The sequence below is a fragment of the Ostrea edulis genome, chromosome 4 (assembly GCF_947568905.1).
Source record: "Ostrea edulis chromosome 4, xbOstEdul1.1, whole genome shotgun sequence".
In the NCBI taxonomy this organism is placed as follows: Eukaryota; Metazoa; Mollusca; class Bivalvia; order Ostreida; family Ostreidae; genus Ostrea; species Ostrea edulis.
Window position 1 is genome coordinate 1184719 of NC_079167.1, and position 27286 is coordinate 1212004.

Sequence of the window (27286 nt, forward strand, 5' to 3'; positions counted from 1 at the left end):
GGCAATTTCAGATCGAATTTCCTCCACTCATTTTGACTGGTTATCCTTGTAAAGCAGTATAAATATTATTGTAACTGCTTGCTGTTTATGAGTCTCCCTTGCATGTTGTAAATAATTGAGATATTAAGCAAGGCATAACATTTTATCCTAGAAAGATAGAAGTTACACCTACATGCACTAATTGTGTAAACACATACAATGTGAAAATGGACAATAAAGTTTTAATTTGGCCTTATGATTGATTGACTGTATATTGTTTAACGTCCATCTCGAGAATATTTCACTCATATGGACCCAAGAACTTCCATCCAATGATTTTCAGGACCTATTATGTTGCAATATTATGCTAGTTCAGTTCTTAATATGTAAGTTAGTCATTATTTGTTTCTCTATTTCTTAAAATTCATTCATATTCAAGGGTCACCATCAATTGCTTGTATTTAGACCTATACTTGATACTTTGGTCTTTTGAGCAGTAAGGGTCAGATCGTTCTTAATTGTGTCACACTTGTGAAACAAGATTTCAGTTTATAATCTTATTCAATGATCACTCTTTTCTCACAATATGCAATCAGGTACAGAGGACCTATTCTGACCCAGATAATCACTGGGTTACAAAGACATTTCTTTGAACTAGTTTTAAAGGTATTTCACATACAGAAATGCTAGATTTATTTAAATTTCAGAATATTAGACTTTCTTCATGAACAAGGAATATATTCAATTCAAATGCTTTATTGACGACTACCAAACATGAGGCATACATTATATATACATATATCACACAAACCAGTATCAACTGTACAGAATAATGTAATATTTACTCTCCAAGGCTACCAGTTCTTAATGTATGCCAACATGGTGTAATGGTGCACACTTTCGTATCTGTACGATGGAGGAACAGGTTCGATTCCTGTTGTTGGCTTTCCTTTGAAAGAACTAGTAGAGATCTTCCATTGTTTAAGAATACGACAATATTATAGCATTTAATGTCAAAGACACACACTTGCGCAGAAAACATGTTTACTAATGAAATAGCTAAATTTCATTTACACTAATTATTTGCATGGAAAAGGTTTTTAACAGAAGAGGGTTGTGATCAAGCATTTCTTGTGCAACACATTCCAATCTGAAAGTTAGCAAAATTCCTCATAAGTGTTATCCCCAAGTAACTGAAACATGTCTGTGTTATATATTTCGAAGGTTCTTTAATCTCCACATGAAACAATGCCAAATCTCCTTTTTAAGGTCTTTCTAGTCATGTATTTCTCATGTCATACTGTGGAATGAATTGCTACTCCTCCTACTGCTAGCTAACTTTTTGATCTGAGAACTGACACTCTCAAACTTCCTCCATGAGTCTTTCTCAAAAAGCTCACCTCTGATCTAAAAATTATAAACAATGTCACAAACATCAGTATAATCAGTAAAGATTTGTATCAGGAATAGTAGTAAATACACAATACACATACATCATAAATATTAATTATGTCATAATTTTATCATAGATAAATAATGAAACAAGTCTGTAATTTTTGTAGAAGATGAACAACCAACTGTGAATTTTGAATGTCAATATATTTCCCGTTTCTTCTAAAGTTTTATATTCATGCAGGTTTTGCTTACACAAACAAGAGGGAGGGAATGCTGATGTCTGCTTGTATGCATGCCACATTCGTCACTTCCACTCAGAAATTTCTCATTTTCAATAAAGTCATCTGAAGATCTGGCCTCTCCTTTTTAAAAGGATCTGCATGATGCACCTGAAATAAAACAAGGTAGGTCAGTTCATTATATACAAAAAAATCATGCATTTGTCACTATTGTGTTTCATCAATCCAGAAAATGTCAGTATTGAATTTCTTCCACTAACAAAGGGAACATATTTTGAATATGATAAACTTCTTAACTCACCTTTAGATGCCAGAAATAATTGTTTTTATTATTGCTATAAGAGTTGGGAAACTTGAAATAACAGACTGTAACAAATTGATTTAGTTGTTAACCTGTTCTGGAAGTCTGTAATTCTTCATTCAAGTTGGATGTCAATTCCTTCCAACATGAATTAGTGTGGAGGAGGATGGGTCCTTGAATACCCCTTTAGAAATTCTTTCTCCATCTCTTTCCATCTGGAGTCTGTAGACTACATGGTAAAATGAAGAGATCAATCTGGTTATCTTTCTTTTCTTTTTTCCACAAAACTATATTAAGAATCATTAATTTGGTACACAAGTACCACTAGACAAAATTTTCAATACAGTGAGAGAAATTATAATTATATGCGGGTGTTTTATAGGTAGTCGGGTTCGAATATCATTTGTATTGGTCACGTGGTGAAGGCATATAAATAGGCGAACATGTGTTTGTGCGGCATTCTAAGCACGCTCGCTAGCTCTACGTACAGGTAAATTTTATACACTACAAAAACTCTATGGCTGAAAGTGACCATTGCATGGAAACTCCGGGAGAAGAATTTGGTTTATATAATGAAGAGGCCGTTTCTTTATTCAGTTCTTCACTGAACAAAGCTTTAGAAAGGCAGAGCAATGTTATTGTGAGCACTATAACGGGCCTTACAGAAAAGTTGACAAAAAGCAACGCGGGGAAAAACGTGCCGCACGTGGAGGAACCAACAGTTTCAGTTAACGGGTCACCAGGATTCGAATTCAAACACGAGGGACACAAGATTCAGTTTAACTTTAATCAAGCAAGATATTCCAAGTTGTCAGAGCTAAGAAAGTTGATTCAGGAGTGTGATTTTCAGAAAGCAGCAGACATCGTAAAAGAGGAACAAGCAGCAATACTTCAAAGAAACAAGATTTTAAAGATTGCAGACCGGCACGGATGGGATACCGTGAGTGAATACCTTGACGACCCCTTAGCGGAGATGATCAACAAGGTTCCATGAACCACATGGCATATCTTGCATGGCACCATGTGCATAATGAATTCTAGAGCAGTATTTTGAGCACCATGTGCATATACCTTATGAGCTACATATGAAATTGTAAACAAAGCACCATGTGCGTTTTCTTGTGTATACTAAGAGAATTTTGAATTGAAACGAAGTGGGATTTTGTGAGCTAAATATGAATTAGAGATAAGGCACCATGTGCGTTTTCAGAAAATCAAATGTAATTGAATGGGGCATGCATGAACTATATCTTAAGTCTCAAGGTGGAAAGTCGTGGGACAACTTTGCAGTAAGGTATCTGGATTAGTATGCCGGAGGTACCAGGTTCAAATCTCATGATGGATTGGATTTTTAAACCAAAATGGAAATCTTCAATGTTTTGGCCTCTGATTTGGAATGCAAAGCAAAACAATTTTCATTATTTTGTAAAAGGATTTATTGAGTATAATAATCCAAAAAATTTTTTCAAAGCTGGATCAGATATAAACAGTATTTTTGCGGCATATAAGTTTGCTAGTAATGTTCTAGTGCTGAGAGTTGATTTTAGATAGATCATATGGATGATCAACAAGGTTCCATGAACCACATGGCATATCTTGCATGGCACCATGTGCATAATGAATTCTAGAGCAGTATTTTGAGCACCATGTGCATATACCTTATGAGCTACATATGAAATTGTAAACAAAGCACCATGTGCGTTTTTCTTGTGTATACTAAGAGAATTTTGAATTGAAACGAAGTGGGATTTTGTGAGCTAAATATGAATTAGAGATAAGGCACCATGTGCGTTTTCAGAAAATCAAATGTAATTGAATGGGGCATGCATGAACTATATCTTAAGTCTCAAGGTGGAAAGTTGTGGGACAACTTTGCATTGATAAAATCTGTCTTTTTTATAGGTACACAATAACATTCTGTCGGAAATCCAGGAAATGAAAAAAGACAGCAGGTTTGCATCGGCAGCATCACACATTCATTACATTCTACGGAAAGGAAAGAGCGACAACTCTAATAGAAAATACGACACTTATTTCCAAAAATTTAAAGGCTGGTGTTTGGCTCACGATGTTTCCTATTTACCCGCAGCAGTGAGTACTGTGGCAGTATTTCTAAGCGGTCTTGTACAGCAATCGGTTTCCGAATCTGTGTTATCAACATATTTCTACAGTATCAAGTGGTATCATGATTGCAATATGTGCTCTAACCCGTGTGATCAAAAAATTCTCCATATGCTCATGGAAGGAGGAAATTCATGGTCGATGGAAATCGGATTTTTCAAGGGACAACTACATTAAAGATTGTGTGCAAAGCAACTTCATGTTACCAAAAATTTGAACATATGAAAGGTTTATATATTGTTCACTTTTGTTTATATAATTAATAACAAATGTGTTACTTCCGCCATTAGATTTTTCTCTCTTTGTTTTTCTAAGTGCTAGCGAGCTGCCATCCTACTTATACTATATAGTTTCTTGTTTTTTGGTAATTAGCATCTAATTAATTTATATTCGGACGAACAAAGTGAGGGAGAATATAATTATAATTATATGCGGGTGTTTTATAGGTAGTCGGGTTCGAATATCATTTGTATTGGTCACGTGGTGAAGGCATATAAATAGGCGAACATGTGTTTGTGCGGCATTCTAAGCACGCTCGCTAGCTCTACGTACAGGTAAATTTTACAATATTTATATGGCGGATAGTAACCATTTATCAGATGACATTAATCTGTGTATATATTGATGTGTATTAACATGAGTAGTTTTGTTTGCGATATATTTCTTAAGGACATTACGAGTGATGAATAAAGTGCTAGCGAGCTGCCATCCTACTTATACTATATAGTTTCTTGTTTTTTGGTAATTAGCATCTAATTAATTTATATTCGGACGAACAAAGTGAAGGAGAATATAACATAAATGCAAAACTTTGTTTTGGGGGATGAATGAGGGTTTCTCCAGATGGTGATCTTCTACATTTTTTTCTTTCAAGCTTTAGCAGGTGTGAATTTAGTATCAAATCCAAGCAGTACCAACGAGTTTGTGCAAAAGCATAACAATGAATGTTACTATAGCGCCATATTATGTACTTCAAATTATGTAAAATTTGTTTTTGTTGTTAGATACAGAATTCCTGGCTACTACATAAGATTTTTAAATTGAAGTGTATGAACTCAGTTCTCTCATAAAGAAGACAAAGAATTTGAGTTACAAACAAATGCAAAATATAATGCCAACACAAATATAGAATACCTCAATGTATATCATTTGGCAATATATAAAAACTGTGGGCCGACCCACAAATATAATTTTGGACAAGCGGGACTGTGAGTCGGAGAGGAATAGTAACTGTTGACAATGAAATTGTTAGTGATCCCCTCTGAAATCTGCAGAATATTCACAGTAAACTAAAGTAAAACAGAAACTTTAAATCAAGCCTACTGGATCAAGCATAAAGTTGGCAGGTCAACATAAGAATTAAATAATTGACACTGTCAGAGACCATGATACTGAATTATAAAATGCATAAATAGCCTTATCTCCTACACAAGCAATATATACATCTTATTATACCTGTTGGCATGGTTTTGCATATTCATGAAGCATTATATATGAGGGTGTTTTTTTCACCCACTATCATATGTTTCTTCTTTCCATATGTATGGAAAATTATCTGAAATTAAAACAATTAATATACATAGTGATACACATGTATATAATTTCGAGAATCTGTAAAATTGTACACTTTAAGTCCAATAAAAGCTTAAAACACCTCCATCATCGCACAAAAAAGTAATCTTTTAAACTTCAGCTATAGCCTATATAGTCTTATCAAAGTAAAGCACGTCGTGAGATCTATATGTAATCAAAAATTGTCCAAAAATGAGTGGAGGAAATTCGATCTGAAATTGCCGGTTCGAAATAGGAAAACTGGTGTGTGTCATCTATAAAACTCAGTCTATATCTTCACCAGCAACCCTATGCAACCCAACAATAGTAGAAAAAACGAAGTGACACGGTTAGATTTAATTTAACACACGTGAAAAATATGCGAGTTGACGAATCACCTACTTGCTTGAAAACAAAGGGATAAGACTATATCAAACAAGCGTGTCACATGGAAAACCAAGTATTATACATTTCCTAAGGTCTGTCTCTGGCAATTAATGACATAAAATCGAAAGTGACACAGCTAATTAAGCCATGATACGCTCATTTACGTACATTCCCATTACTTACCATTGAGTCCGCCATATTGGATTTTGATCAGTGGAAGAATCCATTCGACAGTGAGTGCCTGGCCTTCGTGCTTGCACATCGGAAGGCCTCGGGAACCAGGCTACACAGGGATGCAGGACTTTTCGGCACCAAGACGTTTCGGCACCTTATTATTACGACGTTTCGGCACCAAAATCTTTTTAAAATATGCTAAAAGGCGAAATGAGTTTACAACTCCAAATAAACAGACCTGTCTACTGTGTTAGCTATGAGTTTAATCACACTAATAGACAGTTTTAAAATTATTGCAAAGTCTGCATGCATATCTCTCTCTCTCTCTCTCTCTCTCTCTCTCTCTCTTCTCTCTCTCTCTCTCTCTCTCTCTCTCTCTCTCTCTCTCTCTCTCTCTCTCTCTCTCTCAGCTGCCATGTGGAGGGCCATCCAGTACCGCTTTCCAGGATATACAAGATATACCATCCAAGGATGTGTATTTCACTGGACGCAGGCTGTGTACCGAAAGGTCCAGGAATTTGGTTTGCAGGTAAATCCTCCCATTCTTAATTGTCAAATTTTATAAATTTTCACTTGTAACTATTAAAATCATTGAAGTTAATGTCATAAGTACTCACTAATGTATCTTTGTCAAATTGATATGTATTCCAGAGGGTATACAATGAACGAGGAGATTTCTTCACCTTTATAAGACAAGTGTTGGCACTACCCTTCCTTCCTTGAATGTATATAGTGCCGACTTTAAATAAAATTTACTTTACTTCCTCCGAAGCAGATTGAGGAAACTTTCCATCATCTGGACAGCTAGAGGGTCAGCAATGACTAACTGGACTTAAAACAATGGTATGTTGAAGACGTAATTACTGAAAAACTGTGCCGTTGAATGAAAAACAATTTTCACAGGGTAGTATATACATTGTCAAGATACGTCGGTAAAATTTTCAGGTGGGGTTTCCGAGTGAGAGAAAAAAAAAAGGTCTGTAAACCCGTGACTTACGTTAATGGATTATGTTTGGCGGCAATTGATGCGTAACCACATCTTCCCATTAAAGTAAAGCAAATTTTATTTAAAGTTGGCACTATATACATTCAACATGTCAAACACAAGCTCTGTAGAGCTTTTTAACCGACTATCACATTCAAGTATATCAAGGACAAAGACACATAGCATGCATGTACACATATACACAGACATATCACAGATAAACAAAAGAATACAAAATAAAAGAAAACTTTCATGCAAGAATATACAAGAATATACAGATACGAAAGCATAAGACTACGAGGAAGAAATAAAATAAAATAAATTCCCATTCGGAATTGGTCCATTTTTATGCTGTCAGTGCGCACCAATATATGATTTGGAATGATGGCACAACAGGCTAAACAACAGAGTAAACTGTGTCGGGAAAGTGCAGTTTTATCTGCTGTTAATTGAGTTGTACCAGGGAGCACAGGACATTCCATTGGTTGCACGGCTTCTTTCAGGGGGGAAAGATGAAGAGGATTCATAGAAAGCGCACAGACTTAACGGGAAGTTATTCCATACATGGGAGAACTACAACAATGGTGAGCTGTTTACAACCCAACTTCTCCGAGCTTGCTCTGCCTTGTATGGACCATCAAGGCACCGTGTAATTCATGGACTGGAGTTATGGAGTGGAGTTATGGAGTGGAGTTTGGAGTCAAATTTTGGAATCTGTTTTTTCTCTTTTCTTTAGTTTAATTTTTGCTTTCAAGCAAAAAATTAAATTAATTTCTTTTGTAGTTTTGTTTGTTAATAGAAGTAGTGTTCAATGGAATCTAATTTTGTATTGCATGTGCTAATATCATTTACCCCTCTGTGGCCCCAGATGATTTGGATTTTAGAGAACCAAGTTATTCCGACATTAGGTCACATAGACCAAAATTAAATGGTCATTGTTCACAGTTTAATCAGCATCTCTGAAACTGGGTGTAAAGTATTCTGACCTTTCACTTAATTGGAAAACAATTCTATGAGCTAATGTAATCTAACAGAGCTTTCATTTTCAATTAGTATGTTACCTAAAACAGTGACAGTTTATTCTATGTTTTAATCAAATTTAACTGTTACATAAATAATGACCACCATTGCTTTCAACACATAATTGGAAGGTGATAAAACCCCTAAACTAAATTTTATCTTTCTGTCACATCTTTGTTATGTCTGCTAAAACTTTTATAGGTTTTTTGACCACACAGCTGTACAATGTAGGTTAATAAAATGTTACAAGGTTGTTTGATTTTTGCAAATTCGTTCAAATAGCTACTTCCATGGTTTATATGCATTTCCATATAATCCATATTGAGGAAGATTATTCAATGATTTTTCTCTCGTTTACTTTAAATATGCAACTATCAACTTGGTTTCTTAACATGGCACTTTAAAAAGATTATCAATTCACATATACATTTACTTAAATAATATACTTTGCTATGCATTCAATATATTGGTGACTCATGTTGTTCTGCGGAAAACTAAGTTAACCCAACACTAGGTCACATAGATCAAAATTAAACGGTCATTGTTCACAGTTTACTCAGGGTGTAAGGATTCTGGGCTTTCACTTAGAAAATTATCTATGAGTTAATGTAATCTAATAGAGCTTTCATTGTCAATTAGTGTACTATCTAAAACTGTGACAGTTTATTCAATGTTTAATAAAGATAAACTGTTTCAAAAACAATAAATACTTTGCTTTAATTGACTGGAGGTGTGATATGACCCGTGGCTGATTTTGTTGTTCTCAGGCAGCATTTTAATGAAGATATTTTACATTGCATCTGTCTGTTAGAATTATTAGGTTAGCACAAGGGAGAGAATGCTTACAGAATAGGAATGCAAGAGTGCAAGTTTTTGAGGGAGGGAGTGGACTATCACTACTATGTAGTGGTATAAGTGTATAACTTATTTTAAATATATTTTTGATAAGTTCAGATAACCTAATGAAAAAGATCTTTCTATTTGTTTTTATTATTTTCTATAAAGATAGGACTTTTTCTGTTAATTACACAATTTAAATCAATCGTGTTTCAAAGATATAAAAAATCTAAAACAATAACCGATTTATTTATACCGACTCCACAAAAATAATATATTTGAATAACTCCGCCTTAATTTGATCCCACGACACTATATCTAGGCAATCAACAATAATGGCGAACAATGAAAACGAGGGGTAGACCAGCGAACACAAGCAGTTTAACAGATTTAGAGAGAAAAGCGAGGAAGAGATAGGGAGATATGGAGAGAAGTAAAGAGAAAATTATGCTATATTAACAATATTATGTACATTCTTCCATCATGGCTTTAATTCTGTATTTTCCCGCAGTCATGCGCCTGGCGGATCTTATTAAGATTCAACAGAAAAGTTGAATGTCAATTTAACTATAGAAACAAGAGGTTCACCGAGTTCAAAATCGATGATAATTTTAATTTTAGCGTACATAACATATACCATGTATATCTACGCTCAATTTCATATCATTTTTTAAGCTCAGATACGCCATATATAGTTTAAAAATTAATTAATTAATATTCTTAAAATTTTATGAAAAACGGTAGGTGTAACACCGAAAAATTGATTTCTTTGCTATAAACTCTGAACCTAATAGCTCTTGAGAGGCTTGTTAACACATCTAATGAAACTGCATTTAAACAACCAGTAAGGCAGACTAAATCTGTTGATTAATTATGTTCAAAATATTTCCAAATATTTTGAAAGAACCGTAGTTATTTCGTCAGTATCATGTCTATCTATTCACTTCTGGTTTAATTTTCCCAAGTTCTGACTAAGTGTCAGAAACATAAATTTTAACTGGGTCATTGTTCCTGTGAATTACTAATCAGATGTGAAGCAGCCAACAATCATACAAAAATATTGAAGACTTTCAAACTAATGCAAATTCTTGAACGTCTTTTTCCATTCATATTTTTTAAAAATCTCAGACTCCAAAATTTGACTCCAAACTACACTCCATAACTCCACTCCATAACTCCAGTCCATGAATTACACGGTGCCGGACCATCAACGGAGTGAAAAAGACCACAACTGCCCCAATGTGTGTGTGTGTGTGTGTGTGTGTGTAATAGTACAGTACTCATTAATTGCTAATTTTTCCTCATCAACAATTGTGTTGTGCTAATACTGTATAGTGTTTTATATATGAAATTTTGTATTAATTCTTTTTAGTGCTTGTTCTTAATTTATGAAAGATATTTTAAAATACTTATGGTAGAAGACTGCCAGTCTGATCGACTGGGCACAAAGCACTGTCCCTTGGTACCTAGTTCTGCATTCAGGACAGCATTTTATACTGTTTCACTTTTACTTCCCACATTGCATCCTTGTTGTGCTGTGCATTTTCATTCTATGTTATGAGCCAATTTCAGATCAATGTTAATATAGAAATCCTTTACATATGTACATGTATGTGTGTATACAATCATGTATGTGTATAAATGTATGTGTATATATGTGTTTATGTATACATGTATATGTACAGTGTGTGTATCTATAAGTATATGGTATCATGTGTTTATAATGAATATAATAAAATTGTGTATGCTCACTGAGGGTCCTTAACTGGTGAATAAATAAATAAATGCATCTCCTTTTAAATGCTTTTAACATTTACTTGTCTGTCCATACTTTTGTATCCACAAATAATGTTTACAATTGTACCCTGAAATCCCTTGTAACACCCCATCCCCTTCACTGTTTTTTTTTTGTTTTTTTTTTTATATACAAGTTTATGAATTCTGTGCAAAATGTGGATTGAAATGTCCCAAGTCAAGACCAATCAACGCTGCATACCAGCGGCTAATCGCAGAGTGTCTTTCCGAACCGCTTAACCAATGACAAGTGTCGTAAGATATGAGAGCGCCGATTTCGATTTGCTTATAAACTGCAGTGTTTCCGATCGGGCACTTTATTCTATCCGAATAATTGGAGAAGATGGCACGTACAAAGCAGACCGCAAGAAAATCTACTGGAGGCAAAGCCCCACGAAAACAGTTGGCTACTAAGGCCGCCCGTAAGAGCGCCCCAGCCACCGGTGGCGTCAAGAAGCCCCACAGATACAGGCCAGGAACTGTCGCTCTTCGCGAGATCAGACGGTACCAGAAAAGCACTGAGCTTCTCATCAGGAAACTCCCATTCCAGCGTCTGGTCCGTGAAATTGCACAGGACTTTAAGACCGATCTGCGTTTCCAGAGCTCTGCCGTTATGGCCCTTCAGGAAGCTAGCGAGGCCTACCTTGTAGGACTTTTTGAGGATACCAACTTGTGCGCTATCCACGCCAAGAGGGTGACCATCATGCCCAAGGATATCCAGCTTGCCAGACGTATCCGTGGCGAGCGAGCTTAATTTCACTCGTGTGACACTCAAACAAACGGCCGTTTTCACGGCCACCTAATTCTTTCGAAAAGATGCCTTCATATTGCTCTTGATCAAGAAACTTGTCGTGAATAAAGTATGACTGAATGACATGCATAACCCTACATCCACAAACTACTTGACCCAAGTCTGGTAAATTTCTGTAAAATAAAAGTTATAACGCAACTTCAGTAATGAAACTAAATGCTGCGAATGAGAACACGTACAGCTATACTGTCAAAACAGTAGTATACATTGCAGAGCATCAATTGTATAGATGACAACAAATGCACATTGAAAATCCTTGTCAGCAGGAAAGTACACAACAAACCTAGAGAATAGCTGTATAGAACGTACTAAGAACGCATACATAGAGAAATCTGTACTCTGTAGTACACACTAAAACAACCTACCTTAATTCTAGAAGGGTCAGATACTACGGTATTTCATTCAACCAACACGGGGCTTTTGAGGGCATGTAAAGCATGCATTAATAAGAGAATGGGGTTCAAATAATAGCTAGCATCAATAGCGCACGGAGAAATTCTATAACAACAACAAAATATATCAATAAAAACCCAGATGTAGAAATATGTAGACGTTAGGGGGGTCATGATTATTCTGAGAGGTCAATGAAATCTTCACTTCGTATTACATTCTTGCGTATATAATCACAGAACATCGTATATTTCATTATGTTAATTCAAATCTTGTCTGAAATCAGTATTACACGTGCAACACCGTGTTAAATGTGTGCAGTGCAGAAATGTGAACTCTGACATTAATGATTGTTATTTATTTATATTGTTGTAATTAATTACTAGTTAATCTGTACACCCCCACCCCCTTGAGGGCCCTTAATTGATGAATTAACATGTCATAACATTTTATATCAGGAGACCATACATACAGTCTAACAAAGGGCTTGAATTTCTTTTTCAACTTGCACAGATATAATATTTCTTATTTTCAACATGTTGAGTAGAAATTTGCTTAGCTTGGTTAATAATGGATTATCTTTATTATCTACCTTTTCTCTCCCTTTTTTTTGTTGTTGTTGTCTTTTGGATATACTATAGTAGACTTTCACAGTTGTGAGCCATGTTTTCATATTAATTACCCTAATAAAAACAAATGCTATTGTTGTGTGTTGATCAAAAGGAAAACAAAACGATGATTTAAAAAAAAAAAACAGAACAGAAACTAAGCTAGGAAATCTCAAATGTGTGTGCAGATAAAATATTATATTCCTATCAAAATAAATAAATACTTGTATACTAGGATACTATGCAAGAGAAATGTAAACAAACACAGGTAGGCGCGTTTAGCGAGAACCAATCAAGATGTAGTTAACAGCGCTTCTTCGGACACGACAATCGACTAGCCGAAGTTTCAAGGTATTATGCGCTCTAACGGGTCGTCAATTAGGGCTATATAAACCAGCAATTTTCTCAATTTGTCAGGTCATTCAGTACTTGTCTATTGATCAGCAATTATGTCAGGAAGAGGCAAAGGAGGAAAAGGTCTTGGAAAGGGGGGCGCCAAGCGTCACAGAAAAGTCCTTCGAGATAACATCCAGGGTATTACCAAGCCCGCCATCCGTCGTCTTGCACGTAGAGGTGGAGTCAAACGTATCTCTGGACTCATTTACGAGGAGACCCGTGGTGTATTGAAAGTTTTCCTTGAGAACGTGATTCGTGATGCTGTCACCTACACCGAGCACGCCAAGAGAAAGACAGTCACAGCCATGGATGTTGTCTACGCCCTCAAGAGACAGGGACGCACCCTTTACGGATTCGGTGGTTAGATACTCTTATCACCGTTTGTGCATCCCAGCGCAAAAACAAAACGGCCGTTATAACGGCCACCAAATTCTTTGAAAAGACGCCTCTATGAAACGTTATCAAGAGAAACGGTTACCCTGTATTGTACTTTTAGTCAACAAATTGGCATACAACTTGTTAAGAAAAGGTATGCACTTTGTGGTTAACATGTTTCATTTGCAGTTAAGAGATTTCAATTTGATACTTGGATTTCTTTTCATATCAAGTAAATAGTCAGACTACACCACAACTTTGTAGGTTTATGTTAACAAACAATCAATTGATATCCAAGATCATTATTGAGCAGAAAGGCTGACCATGCAAATCCTATACTCCCAATAAATTTACATTGTGAGCATTGTAATATATATCTCGCACACATTTATCTAGATGGATTCTTTATTTTATCACACAATAACATAAATGATTTGGACACTTTACACACGTGAAGGAGACAAAACGAAGACTTAAAAAGCAGCTGATAATTGTGATAACCCCTGTATTACAAAATATCCCATGTCACGGTATACAAAGTACTATAGATATTTTAAAATGCATACCATGTAGGCACATGTTAAATTAAATTGATTATAGATATATGTTATTGCTTCTTGTCGTCACAAATGTCCTGTTTTTCTTTTTTCTTCTTTTTTTATACAAACTCTTTTATTGCTAGGAATGCTGAAATAGCCAACTCAAGACTTTCTATTTGGCAGATTCCTCTGTGGAAGGCAAAGTAAATGTAATATATGCTATCATCTTAATTAACATGGGTATCTAGTTTACCATTTGGTGACAGTTGACTTTCGTAACATATGCATTTACTAATTCTGTACATTGTAACTGGAAAGTAATTGCAAACCGTGAGATACTGATGCGTGGCACACCTACACAATATAAACCAATACACAATATGCAGTCGCATGAAAGATATTGTACAAACTTTTTTTCCAAGATTGGATTCATAAAGAGACTATCATTATCAATTCACCTATTAAGGGCCTGTTGGGGGGACATGTGCATTTTTTAAATATAATCTTACACATGCGATTCAACATTTCATATGATAATATTGTGTGTATCTGTTTATTCTACATGTTTCTGTTTTCTATCCTTTAAATAGCACCGACTCTTGCTGCCTCTTGTTGATGTATCAGGCATATTATATATTGCACTAGGGAAAACACACATGTATCAACTGAGTACTGATCAATGCCTACATGCGAAACTTAAAATGCCTCCAATGAGTGTATTACTCTTTACTGTGTATTGTCTTTACTTGTATGAACAATTATATACTTTTAATTACATGTTTATGCTCATTTGGGCCCTGAGTTGGTAATAAATACTATTCTATACTATTAGCTGTCATTTGGGTGTTGGGTGCTGCAAAACTGTGATTTACTATTTCAATGACAGAAAATAAGACTTAGAAACTTTTTTTTGTTAATATCAATATTTCTCTATAATGCTATATATTCAACAGAGCCAAAATGTGTATTTTGATAACATCTTCATCTTAGTTTCAATTTGATCAATGACTGGTTAAAGTTACAAACAAAGCTATCACAATAAGTGATGAAATGTATGCAGTTGAAAATGAACACAATGAGATATACATTTGTTTGTTTGTGTATTCTGAATGGCTGGTCTTGAATTCCATTTCAATATAGTACAGTGTGTAGTTTCAACACACATAGTACACTTGTGTGTATGCATATTTTGTAGATATGCAATGTCAACCAATAAACGTTTCTCAATGCATTGTTATAAAAGGCATCTTTTCGAAAAAATTGTGTGGCCCTGAAAAGGGCCGTTTGAGTTTGAGGTTCAAGTCCTTGCTGAGTTTACTTGCTGCTGGTGTACTTGGTGACAGCCTTGGTACCCTCAGAGACGGCGTGTTTGGCCAATTCACCGGGCAAGAGAAGTCGGACAGCGGTCTGGATTTCTCTGCTGGTGATGGTTGAGCGTTTGTTGTAGTGGGCCAGGCGGGAAGCTTCAGCGGCGATTCTCTCGAAAATGTCATTGACAAACGAGTTCATGATGCTCATAGCTTTGCTGGAAACGCCAGTGTCTGGGTGGACCTGCTTCAGGACTTTGTAAATGTAGATGGCATAGGATTCCCTCCTCTTCCTGCGCCTCTTCTTGTCCCCAGTTCTCTGGGTCTTCGCCTTAGTGGCGGCTTTCTTAGCTCCTTTCGATCCGACTTTAGGCGGCATGTTTACAAGTTAACTATGTGTGGAACAAATGGCCGCTCTGCTATTTATATTACACGGTCGGATAACGGCGGATAAGCGTATTACGGACCTCCTTGTAAACATAAATTCGTTCGGTGTGCGCCAAGGTACGAGAAACACGATGGCCACGATTGGCTGGCAGTTGAATCCGACTGCGTGTTTAAAACGGTTGATGTATTGTGTGCGAGGGTTATTCGTTGCTTTGATTTCGTCAACGCACCGTATTGAATCAAGATGTCAGGACGTGGTAAAGGAGGCAAAGTGAAGGGAAAGGCAAAGAGCCGATCCTCCCGTGCGGGACTTCAATTTCCCGTGGGTCGTATCCACCGTCTGCTGAGGAAGGGGAACTACGCCGAGAGAGTGGGAGCCGGCGCCCCCGTGTACCTGGCCGCCGTTCTGGAGTACTTGGCCGCCGAAGTCTTGGAATTGGCAGGCAACGCCGCCCGTGACAACAAGAAGTCCAGAATCATTCCCCGTCACCTGCAGCTGGCCATCCGCAACGACGAGGAGTTGAACAAACTTCTGTCCGGCGTGACCATCGCCCAGGGTGGTGTCCTACCCAACATCCAGGCCGTGCTCCTCCCCAAGAAGACCCAGAAACCCGCCAGCAAGTAAAAAGTACAAAGTCTGCTTGCAGGACTTGTAACAAACGGCCGTTTTCACGGCCACCAACCTTTTTTGAAAAGACACTTCTATAAGCATCGAAATGTCAAGAATGACAGTCTAATCTTACATTCAATGCTCACTGACAAATGGGGATGACAATATTTGCAGTCATTCATACATTTCAAGGCGCAAAATAAATGAATGCACGGCATAGGTTGCTATGTATGTGTTAGGGTTGTAATCGATAAGTCAGATTTACAAGAGAGAAGACATCAAAAAAGCGCTATATAAATTGTCCTCACTCCTTTGGACTTCATTGAGAAATCATGGAAATACCAAAATGAAATGAGTTTTTATTTGCATTCTTTTTTGTTTTTCTCAACCAGCTCTGTAGTTTGTCAATGGAAGAGTAAAACAAAGGTGCCAAAACTTTTGAAATACAGGGCGAGTGATCGTATATCTTCACGTGGTCATTCTTGCTTTTAATTTACATAGACGAAAAGCCACAAAGGAAATGATTTTGTACCAGTATGAATGTGAGAAATAGAGGTAGACATGGAGCTATCTGACATTAGATAGGGTGATCATCATGTGATGGGGCAATAAAAAACAAATGGAAAGAGAACAAAATCTTTGGAGACGACATAGACGATCCTGGTACATGGATTGTAAATATATCCGCAAACAAAATATCACTATCTTGGCCGAATTGTTTTATCTCCGAAATATACTCAATTTATTTATGGATTCACCAATCCTGTTACACAATATCAGATATATAATGACAACAAACTAAATACTAACAGTTCATTTACATATATGTAAATACAAGTATATATTTGACATGTACCTGTGATATTAGACTACATGTATGCAATTTAGTATTGCATATCAACATAAATTAAATGTAGTTATATAGCACTTTACTTTGGGTGCGCAATTCAAAACATTCATGTAAAAATTCACACAATCTTCTGACATGAACGACATTGACAGGGTTGCATAGTACTTTACAATGGTTTTCCTTTGATATATCGTCATCTGAATTGTAGATGTTCAAAGGGTAATATTTCTTTCTTATATCTTTATACATGAAGCAGTCATATAAAAAAAAAGTGTTTTATAAAAAAAAATACTGTAGTTTGTCGCAAAATGACGACTTTACTTATAAGCATGAGGAATTTATTTTTGGTTCATATAAATACTAAACATTTGTTGAAAAAAGTATAAACCGACAACTTTCTTGAAAAACGATTTTCAGTTTCGGTGATTAATTTCACATGAACACGTTCGACTGGGTCTAGAAATTTCACACTGGGTGTGATGCTTACTTTGTCCAACAAGTCAAACGGGTACATGAAATGGTCTAACTCGACTTCTTTCTTTCGTTAGAAAATCAGATTCCTCCTCATTAAATAACACTCATTCGTAGACGAAAATGAGTACATACTATTGCAAAAAGAACTATTGATCCTGGCAAATGATCGAACTTTAAGAACATTAGAAATCATTGTATTTGCACCGTGCAAACGCAACGGACAGATACCACACACACGACTGTAATTAGTACTCTTAAATCTCACCTATTCGCGAAACACATACATGTAATAGATAATCCATATTGTGCCTGTGGAAAAATCGAAACAACAACACACTTTTTACTTGAATAAATTTATTGATCCATTAAGACCAATAACTGTAAATATCCTTGTACATGGAGACTTTACTAAAAAAAAATTCCTATATTAAAAATAGTTTCATTATATACATGTGCATCATCCAAAAGATATGTAGCTTAATCTCATCGACTTCCGCTTTTATGTGTAGAGTGGTGGAATTTCTTGTTTGGAAGTTATTGTATATCCATTTCTGATGAACTTAGGTCATAACATCTCTTCCAATGATGATCTATTTACTTGTTAGATTTTTTTCTTTCATTTTTCTTTACTTCCTCCTTGTCATTTTTGTCATGTGCAACGGGCAAATGCACACTTACCATTCAAAGTTTTAAATTCAAGGAAACGGATTAATATAAGTTGCTATACAACTTGATTCCGAATCCTGTGTGCATATAACGTATTGTGTATATACATATATTGATTTATTCAAATGAAATAAAGTTTAAACTAATTTTTTTTACGTTTTATCGCCTGCTTATAGGATAAACCTGATTTTAAGATTGTTTTAATTTGTAACCTCTTTGTTTTATCGAAACCGTTTAAACAAACAGAGCTATTACTATTTAACAGAAAAGTATAGGCAAATCGTAAACATGTCCTGAAACCTTTCCCGAGTTTGGATCATGTGTCACCTTCTGAAACTTCAATTGATAATATAGCACCTAAATTTATCATTTCTTTTACATTTTTGATGTTATGTGCGTATTGTGTACAGCTCAATATAAGTGAATTGATCCCTACTCGCAAAGTAGCGTAAAAGTGGCTCTATATATCATATATACAGTGTGCGAAATTAACCATGGACCGATAGACAATGTCTATAGAAAATCGAGTCGGTCTATAACAATCAAAATAGCTATAGACCAACTTGTCTATAGGAATTCTGAGTAAATAACTGGTTCTCTGTTGCTTATTAACATATATAATAATAATAATAATAATAGTTTATTCACCAATCAAGGGCCCTCAGGGGGCATGTACATGTTAACAGGCAATTAATTATAACAATGAAAATAAATAACACTCAATTAGAAGTACTACTGGTAATACTGACAGAGTTCACACTTCTGCACTGCACATATCTATATAATTATATATGAAATACTGATTACAGACAAGATTTAAATTAACAACATGATAAATAAAATAACCCAACTGCCTCACATAACAGTTACTGGGATAGCAGACAATGATAGTGTCGTGTGAATACTTATATAAAAGAGAATAATAGCATTATATGAAAAAAAAAAAAAAAAAACCAACAAAAAAAACACCACAATATGTTGACCTGATTACAGGGAGCACCAAGGGACAGTGCCTGTTAACAGTCTGGTAATAAATTTATTGTACCAGACCGTTGGTCTTGTACTCCCAGTAACCAAGACAGCTTACTATTGTAAAGTAAAGGAAATGTGTAGAATGCAAAGACATGTATTTACAGTATCACATTACACTATTCAAAATCATCTTACTGAATACAGCATGCTAGTATATTACATATTTACACGCAGGATCCAGTTGTTCTGAATGTTTTATGTCTAAAGCAGGAAGGTTAGAATACTTATATAAAAGAGAATAACGTTATATGAGAAAATAAAACACGATATGTTGACCTGACTACAGGGAGTACCAAGGGACAATGCCTGTTAACAATCTGGTAGTAAATTGTTGTACCAGACTGTTGGTCTTGTACTCCCAGTAGCCAAGACAGCCTACAGGTGTAAAATATGAAGAGAGAAAATGTGCATAATGCAATGAAATGTAACATTTGTAGTATTATATCCCACTGTTTAAAATCATCTTACTAATTTGGATGAGAATATTTTCATCTTCATTGGTCATTAGCCATATAAGTTTTTGATCACTGTCCATCTTTACAAAATTCTTACATGATTTGTCTATCGTTTGGAATAAAATAACCCTTTCTTCTGATAAATGACTACATGAGAATAAAAAATGTTTTTCGTCATCCACTGAATTGTTGTTGCATCTTAGACAAAATCTCTCGTGTCGAGGGATTTTTTGGTAACGTCCCCTTTCAATGTTTAGTCTATGAGCTGATATACGGAAACGTGTTAGACTTCTCCTTTGCTCAAAATTTTTAATTGAACTCAACTAATTCTCAAAACCAAAGTTTTGTTTAAAAGTAGAAAAGCAACTTAGTTTTTTATCTGAATTTAATGTAAGGTGTGAATGCCATTCTTTGATGTAATGTTTGAATAAACAATTTTTAAGAGCCTTTTTAAACTGGTATGCCCCTTTAATGGGCAAATCTCTAATCCCATTAATATTGGTTATGAAACAGTTTATAGAACCAAACCATGATGAATTTGTTTTGTTCAAAAAGTAATTTTGATTCTCGATATGCATCAAACAATAGTGGAAATGACTGACCAAGATTTTCGAGTCTGTACCAGTAACTTAACATACTTTTTAATATGTCAAAGTGAAGGGGGAATCTTCCCAATACGTCAGTTTCGAGATACGAACTCTTCTGTATAGGAGGTGCATTTAGTGGAACTTTGAATGCCTAAGTGGGACAGAGTGTATATACAGCCAACGAGGAAGACGATGAAATGTGTTAAAAGCGGCTTCTCTTTAAATATGTAAATGTGGGAAATACTATCGAAAGAAATGTTTTACCGAAGTGAAAACATACAAACAATGTCATATTTGCAAAAATATCTTGGATATGGTTTAAATATGTAAATGTGGGAAATACTATCGAAAGAAATGTTTTACCGAAGTGAAAACATACAAACAATGTCATATTTGCAAAAATATCTTGGATATGGTACTTATGACGAACGAAATAACGTGATAGGATAAGAATTCTATGTATTTAATTACTTCCTAAATACTTATCACTTACTTAGTTTGTGTATCAGTCGAATTCGGGTTATCAAACAGCGTATGAAAAACTTCTATAGTACATTCACTTACGCTGTGATGAATATCTGTCCCACTCCCGCGTGTAAACAAATTCTTTAGCGCCTTACTATGTACGAGAGTTCTCCAAAGGGAAATAACTCGGATGTATCTCGAAACCGGCGTATTCCGACAGTACGGCAAAGTTTGTTGCAGATTTATGTACCCCAAGTATTGATTTGCAAAATTTGAGATGTAGTTTATCACAAAGTTGGTTTGAGTAAATTTTGTCTATTGTACCACCGGAGTTAGTAGATTTTTTGGAAAAAGGATTGAAATAACCCCAGATTTCCGAAGAATATAATAATATTGGTTTGATGGTATGGTCAAATATATGAGAAATGGTTTTAATATCAGGGTTTAGTGAAATGAAGTCTTTTTTTAGTTTGAATAATGCTTTCAGGGCTTTATGATATAGTTCTTTCTGAGCAGGGGAGAAAGAACCAGATGAACAAAATGAAACCCCAAGGTATTTGTAGTTGGATACACATTCTAGTTCAATACCAGCCAAATAGAATTTAGTTTTCAAGAGTCTGCCTGCCTTGTTAAAAATTAGGATCTTAGTTTTTGAGAAATTAATACTCAAACACCAATCATTACAATACCGCTGCAAAATGTTTAGTTTTTGTTGTAAACCATTAGCTGAGGAGGAAAGTAGAATTATGTCATCAGCATACATTAAACAATTAAATGTTCGAGAATTTAAGACCATAGGATCTGGGGATGAATTGAGATAGTCTGGAAGATCATTAATGAATACTTTAAACAGATTTGGACTTAAATTATCCCCCTGTTTGACACCTACTTTTATTGAGAGAAAATCGGTGATACCATTACTTAAACGGACACAGGACTTGCTTGACGAGTACATGCTTTTAATCACCTGATAAAAATTTGTTCCAGCTCCCAATTTTAAGAGTTTAAGTTTAATTCCTGAATGAATGACAGTGTCAAATGCTTTATGAAAGTCAATAAAGCAGGCGTACACTCTTCCATCCTTGGTCTTACAATATTTATCTATAATAGTCTTGAGAATAAACATGTGGTCAGAAGTTCTTGCTTTTTGGGTGAAACCTATCTGACATTCATTGATTATACGATGTTTACAGGGCCGTAAATTACATGGAGGCGGAGGAGGCAGCTGCCTCCTCCAACTTTTGAGCCAAAAAAAATTAAAATTTAAAGTTCATTAGAATTTATGTTGTTTCCAATAACTAAGAACATGATACCTCCCTTAAAAAGCATTCCACATCTTTCTTTTAGAATGAGTTAGTCAAGTAACATCTTAGAAGGCCCTAGAACCAAGGATTTTGCACGAAACGTGTTCAGTGTGCACAAAATGTGCTCAGCGTCTGGGGGCCTGGGCGGCCCCCAGACCCCCGCCTAATTTCCTGCCTCCTCCAAATTGAAGGTTAATTTACGTGCCTGGTTTAGTAAGAAATTTATCTAGGTGAATGTCAAGTATTTTATTGAATAATTTCCCAACTGCATTTGTAACCATTATGCCTCTGTAATTATTTGGATCATTAATGTCATTACTTTTATGGATAGGAGTAATGTAACCTGAAGACCATGGTTTAGGATAATGACCAAAAGTAAGACAGCTGTTGAAAATATTGTAAAAGCATGGCAAGAGATGGGTCTGACCGTATTTAATCATGTAGTTTGAAATTTTGTCTAGACCTGGAGCTTTCCCTACTTTTATTTTGGAAATAGCATTTGATATTTCTGAAATGGATATACGTTTGTCCAAGTCATTAAAACATTTTTCTTTTTCTAACTCATTTAGAATATTATCTAGCTGTGCCAGACGGTGGTTGAAATTTGGTTTGGGTTTGTTCAGGTCATGAAAATGGGAGACCCATGTTGTTGGGTCAATTACATTTGCATTGTTGTTTTTTTCTACTCCCTGAAGTTTCTCAATCAATTTCCATTAAGATTTTGGATTTTCAACATGTAAGGTTTCTAACTGTCTTAATAAAGATTGTTTAAATTCTCGACATTTGAATTTTCTCATTTTGGTATATTCCCTATATAATTTGTAGTAATGGTTTTTCACTATTGGATCTTTCGGAAATTTGGAGTATATTTTACCATAATTAAACAGATTTCTCCGCATGGATTTTAAGTCTATATCGAACCATTTGTGCATTTTTTTGTTTGTCTTATTGTGTTTAATTTTAGATTTTCGAAGAGATTTGTCTGCTGCTTTAATAATTATATTTGATAATTCTGTGGAGGCATTGTCAATCAGTTCGTGAGAGTCAAGATTTTTACAACTTGAGAGATTTTGTAATCTCTCTTGAATGTTTGTAGAATTAAGGGCTGCCTGAAAAAGAACAGGTGATTCATCTGACCATATGTAGTTTGGTGAAATTGGATGTGTATTAGTATCCTTAGTATTATCAGACTTAAAAGAGAATCTAGCGGACAGTGACCATTGTAGAAGGCAATGACAATCAGACAGTGTAGGTAAAAAAAATCAGAAATACTGAAATACAATATTTGATTAAAAATATGTTCTGAAGCCAAAACATAGTCTAATGTGCTACAGCCATTTGGTGTAAAACAAGTGTACTTGCCAAACATATCACCAAAAGTACGACCATTCAGTATTCTCAGTTGATTCGCAATGCACATATCAAACAAGTCTTTGCCCCTATTATCTAACTTAGAATCCATATTGTGACGATTTGTAATTTGATTGTCTATAGTATATGATGAATGGAGAGGGAGAAACTCATTATCATCGTTTGCAATAAAGTCTGGATCTGTTGAAACTCTCGCATTGAAGTCACCACATGGTAAAATGTTTCCCTTGGGTTTATAAAATGATATATCTTTTTCAATACAGTCAAGAATATCGTAATTGATACCCTTGGAATATGAGGAGTTTTCTGGAGGGTTGTATAACATACAAATGTATAAATCTTTGTCAAAATCGAAAAAATCTTTCTCCAGTTTTATCCACTGAAAGTCAGCTTTTGTGTTTTTTAGAATTTTTATATGAGGTTTAAATTCATTTTTACATAGCATTGCTAACCCTCCAAAAGTTCTATTGTTATGTTTAGAAGCAGATCTACAGACAAAGTGACAATAGTAGTTTCCAATCTTGTACATTCGTTGTTCATGACTTATATGAGTTTCTGCTAAAAAAAAAAATAATATCAAACTTTTCAATTTGTTTGAGGAAAGTTGCATGAGAAGCGGGACCAGTTTATATGTAGTACGCCAATGTTTCTGTTTACCCCTTAGCTGTAATAAAATGTTCCCCAATGTAATTACAAATCATTCGAATGAGATTATTCAATTTGATATTTACTTCAATGTACGCCATTTTCGTGCAAATTCGCAATGTCCTTTTTGATGGTTTTAAAAATACGTGAAAGATGCACGCACTTGAATCAAACGGAAAGCGGTCAGTACAAGTTCCAGCAAGGCCAAAATCGCAGAAAATCATGAGAAAACGAAACATAGTAGAAGTACGTGACTTGGATGAAGAATCAGATAGTGAAACTGAGCTGGAACAAAATGAAAAAGAAAACGAAATTCTAATTGAAAAGCTTGCCGTGCATGCAATTGAAAAAGAATATAATTATACTATGAACAAATTGCCAAACCGAATTTGTGTCAATTATTTATTTTTTTAATAACAATGAATATTGCATGTTAAATTTTGGTCTATAGGAATTTGTTGTGGTCTATAGGAAATAAAATGACTATGGACCGAAAGTTTATAGGACTTTAAAGTTAGTTTCGCACACTGTATATATATATTATGTATCTATAGTGGAAAGATCTAATCACTCTTACGATAACCTCGTAGTATAGCATTACATAATAATTGGAAGAAAACAAAACAAACAAACCAAAAAACTAAAAGCAAAAAAAAAAAAAAAAACAAAAAAAAAAAAAGAAACCCCACAACAACAAACATAAAAAAGAAACAAAAACAAAGTAAACAGACAGACAACCAGTTTAATTACACTTCATTTAAAATCAAAACATCAAGATTGGTCATTTGTACTACATTTCATCGGTGTAATTTTTATTGAATACAGGCATTATTTATAAAAAGTATGTGTAAACAAGGATTAACGTTTTTCTTTTAAATCATAAATCAAAGCAAATATCTTATGTCGTGTTGTACATATTTCTATAGTAAAGTAAATAGACCAGGACTTTTTTTCTTTTTTTTTTTAGACGTGTGCTTGTGTTCGTAATATTGTGTAAGCCCATTCCAAATCGTTCTACGCAATCGTTAATGTCTACCGCTCGCTTTTGATACCCAATGTGTACGACCTCCGGATGTTTTTCAAAAATTCTGACCGACATGATGTTTTCTACAGCAAAAGGAAAACGAGCGTGCCTTCTTTCAAGCTTTGAAAGGAAATCAAGCAACAATGATATTTGTTATCGGCCACTGGAAAAAAATTACCCAATTTTAATGAATGAAAGGACTTGCAAATCGCCGGTTGAGGTGTCTATATTTCTGGATTTTGACTGCTGTAGTTTGGCAAAGCCCAATATGTAAGTAAATAGAATGACAGGGGGGAATGTAGACCAGGGGGTTCCGATAACATATCCGGCGGATATTCCATTGCTGAAGCGCAACTCGAATGCAAAGACTAACATCAAAGCACATCTAAACAACACAATACACATACCGATCGACTCGAACAGATTGGATGTTTTCAAGGAGGTCGGCGCTTGATGTAAACAAAACAGTGAGTGCGTTCCGATCGACTATTATTTACCGTTCTCGCATCGTTCGAAAACATGGCAGATACCGCAGCTTCCGCGAAAAAGAAGGTTTCCAAGCCCAAGGTGCCCGCAGCGCACCCAAAATACATCGACATGATCAAGGCTGCCCTCGGGTCACTGAAAGAGCGTGGTGGATCTTCTAGACAAGCCATTCTTAAGCACCTGATGGCCAATTATAAAGTGGGCAATGACGTCAACTCCATCAATGCCCACCTCAAAATGGCCCTTAAGAATGGAGTCAAAAAGGGTGCTTTGAAGCAAGCCAAGGGTAAAGGTGCCAGCGGCTCCTTCAAGCTTGGAGATAAGCCCAAGGCTGAGCAAAAGCCTAAAGCCAAGAAAGTAGCCAAACCAAAGGCTGCCAAACCTAAGAAGGCTGCTGCTGCTGCCAAGCCCAAGAAGGCGGCCGTAGAGAAAAAAGTGAAGAAAACGCCAAAGAAACCAGCCGCACCCAAGAAGACCAAGACTCCCAAGAAGAAGCCCGCAGCCAAGGCCCCCAAGAAGGCCAAGAGCCCCAAGAAGCCCGCCGCCAAAAAATCCAAGACCCCCAAGAAGGCCGCCGCCAAGAAATAAGCAGTCTTTGCAATATTCCTGCACAGAGTGTTTACTCACAAAACAAAAGCCCTTTTTAGGGCTACCAACATTTTTAGAAAAGATGCTGTTCTTACACGTGTGAGAGAAATGCGTTTCTACGTCATTTAAGTGAATACTGATTCAAGCTGTTTTAACGTTTTCATACTTTGATTTACTTGTCCTGCATGGCATTCAGTTAAAAGAGGGGAGGGAGAGGAAACTAACCCACGCTTTTACAAACAACATGACATTTTTTTATCTGATTTATTAGCTCTCCCTTCCTAAAGCTGTAGGGTAAGAAATAAGATGGAGACTGGTGAATTATGACAACATATAGTACAGTACCTGCATCATTGAGTCCTCATTCGTTTGAATAAAGCTAGCTGAATTGAAACATTCATATATATGCATTTCCTATACATACAATGGCTTGATTGTTTTCATTCGGTTTATTGTCCGATAAGAAAACAAAAATTAAAAGTATCATCCGTGGACTTTTATTTCAGTACTTGATTTGTATACAGTCCAGGTTTGGCAGGACTAACATAATTCACTCTCATAATGCAATGTTTCATGTGTGTAACAATGTTTTCAGACTTTAGTCACCGAGAAATGTCTGATCGGTGTCTAAAAGTGAAAAAATGGGGTTCTTTCTTTGTTTAGGAACAGAGTGACGATACATCACCTCTAAGAGTAAGTTGTAATTCTAGCATGTCTAATTTAGTCTTCAAAATGAAATAAGGATTTACACATTTTAAACAGTTCTCCGTTGTCCAGAGACTCGCTCACTTCATGTGTACATCAACTTCATAGCCTCAATGTTGTTCAAGATTTATATAGAGGAGTGATTATTGTTAGGATGTAACAGTAGTCTAGGATATTCTGGAATGATTTGGGGTCTTGAAATTCACAAAGCTGTCCGAAAAAGTCATTAGTCACAACTAACTAGTACTAATAACATCAAATCATATGCCAATGATGTTAGTCACAACTATTATTAAGTGAAAACAAACAAAAATTTAATGACTTTATATTGGGTGTTTCTTGAATTAAAAGAATTATGATTATTCTAGTAAGAATGCAATGTCATATATCATCTCTATCCAAATATATTTGAGGTCTGCTTTTGTCAA

General features: G+C 35.5%; 4 protein-coding genes, 1 long non-coding RNA gene and 2 pseudogenes across 5 annotated transcripts; 5 read left to right on the top strand and 2 right to left on the bottom strand.

Moving 5' to 3' along the window:
• Window positions 1–719: 719 nt before the first annotated feature.
• Window positions 720–6282, bottom strand: LOC125671896 (uncharacterized). Its single transcript, XR_007368768.2, has 5 exons — window positions 6157–6282; window positions 5491–5590; window positions 2007–2143; window positions 1627–1763; window positions 720–1386 (listed from the first exon to the last, which is right to left on the bottom strand). It is a non-coding gene; the product is annotated as an uncharacterized LOC125671896 (long non-coding RNA).
• A 280-nt stretch (window positions 6283–6562) lies between these two features.
• LOC125668849 (uncharacterized) lies at window positions 6563–7868 on the top strand (annotated as a pseudogene).
• Window positions 7869–10260: 2392 nt separating this feature from the next.
• Window positions 10261–12756, top strand: LOC130046395 (histone H3). Its single transcript, XM_056161562.1, has one exon. The coding sequence runs from the start codon at window positions 11127–11129 to the stop codon at window positions 11535–11537; it is 411 nt and encodes a 136-aa protein (XP_056017537.1). The 5' UTR covers window positions 10261–11126; the 3' UTR covers window positions 11538–12756.
• A 207-nt stretch (window positions 12757–12963) lies between these two features.
• Window positions 12964–13619, top strand: LOC130053905 (histone H4). The gene has a single exon (XM_056161563.1). It carries the CDS (start codon window positions 13042–13044, stop codon window positions 13351–13353), a length of 312 nt encoding a protein of 103 aa, XP_056017538.1. The 5' UTR covers window positions 12964–13041; the 3' UTR covers window positions 13354–13619.
• Window positions 13620–14130: 511 nt separating this feature from the next.
• On the bottom strand, window positions 14131–15619 carry LOC125666966 (histone H2B-like). Its single transcript, XM_048900265.2, has one exon. It carries the CDS (start codon window positions 15586–15588, stop codon window positions 15217–15219), a length of 372 nt encoding a protein of 123 aa, XP_048756222.1. The 5' UTR covers window positions 15589–15619; the 3' UTR covers window positions 14131–15216.
• Window positions 15620–15804: 185 nt separating this feature from the next.
• On the top strand, window positions 15805–16826 carry LOC125672042 (histone H2A-beta, sperm-like; annotated as a pseudogene).
• Window positions 16827–25009: 8183 nt separating this feature from the next.
• On the top strand, window positions 25010–27153 carry LOC130053908 (histone H1-delta-like). The gene has a single exon (XM_056161565.1). The coding sequence runs from the start codon at window positions 25599–25601 to the stop codon at window positions 26151–26153; it is 555 nt and encodes a 184-aa protein (XP_056017540.1). The 5' UTR covers window positions 25010–25598; the 3' UTR covers window positions 26154–27153.
• Window positions 27154–27286: the final 133 nt, after the last annotated feature.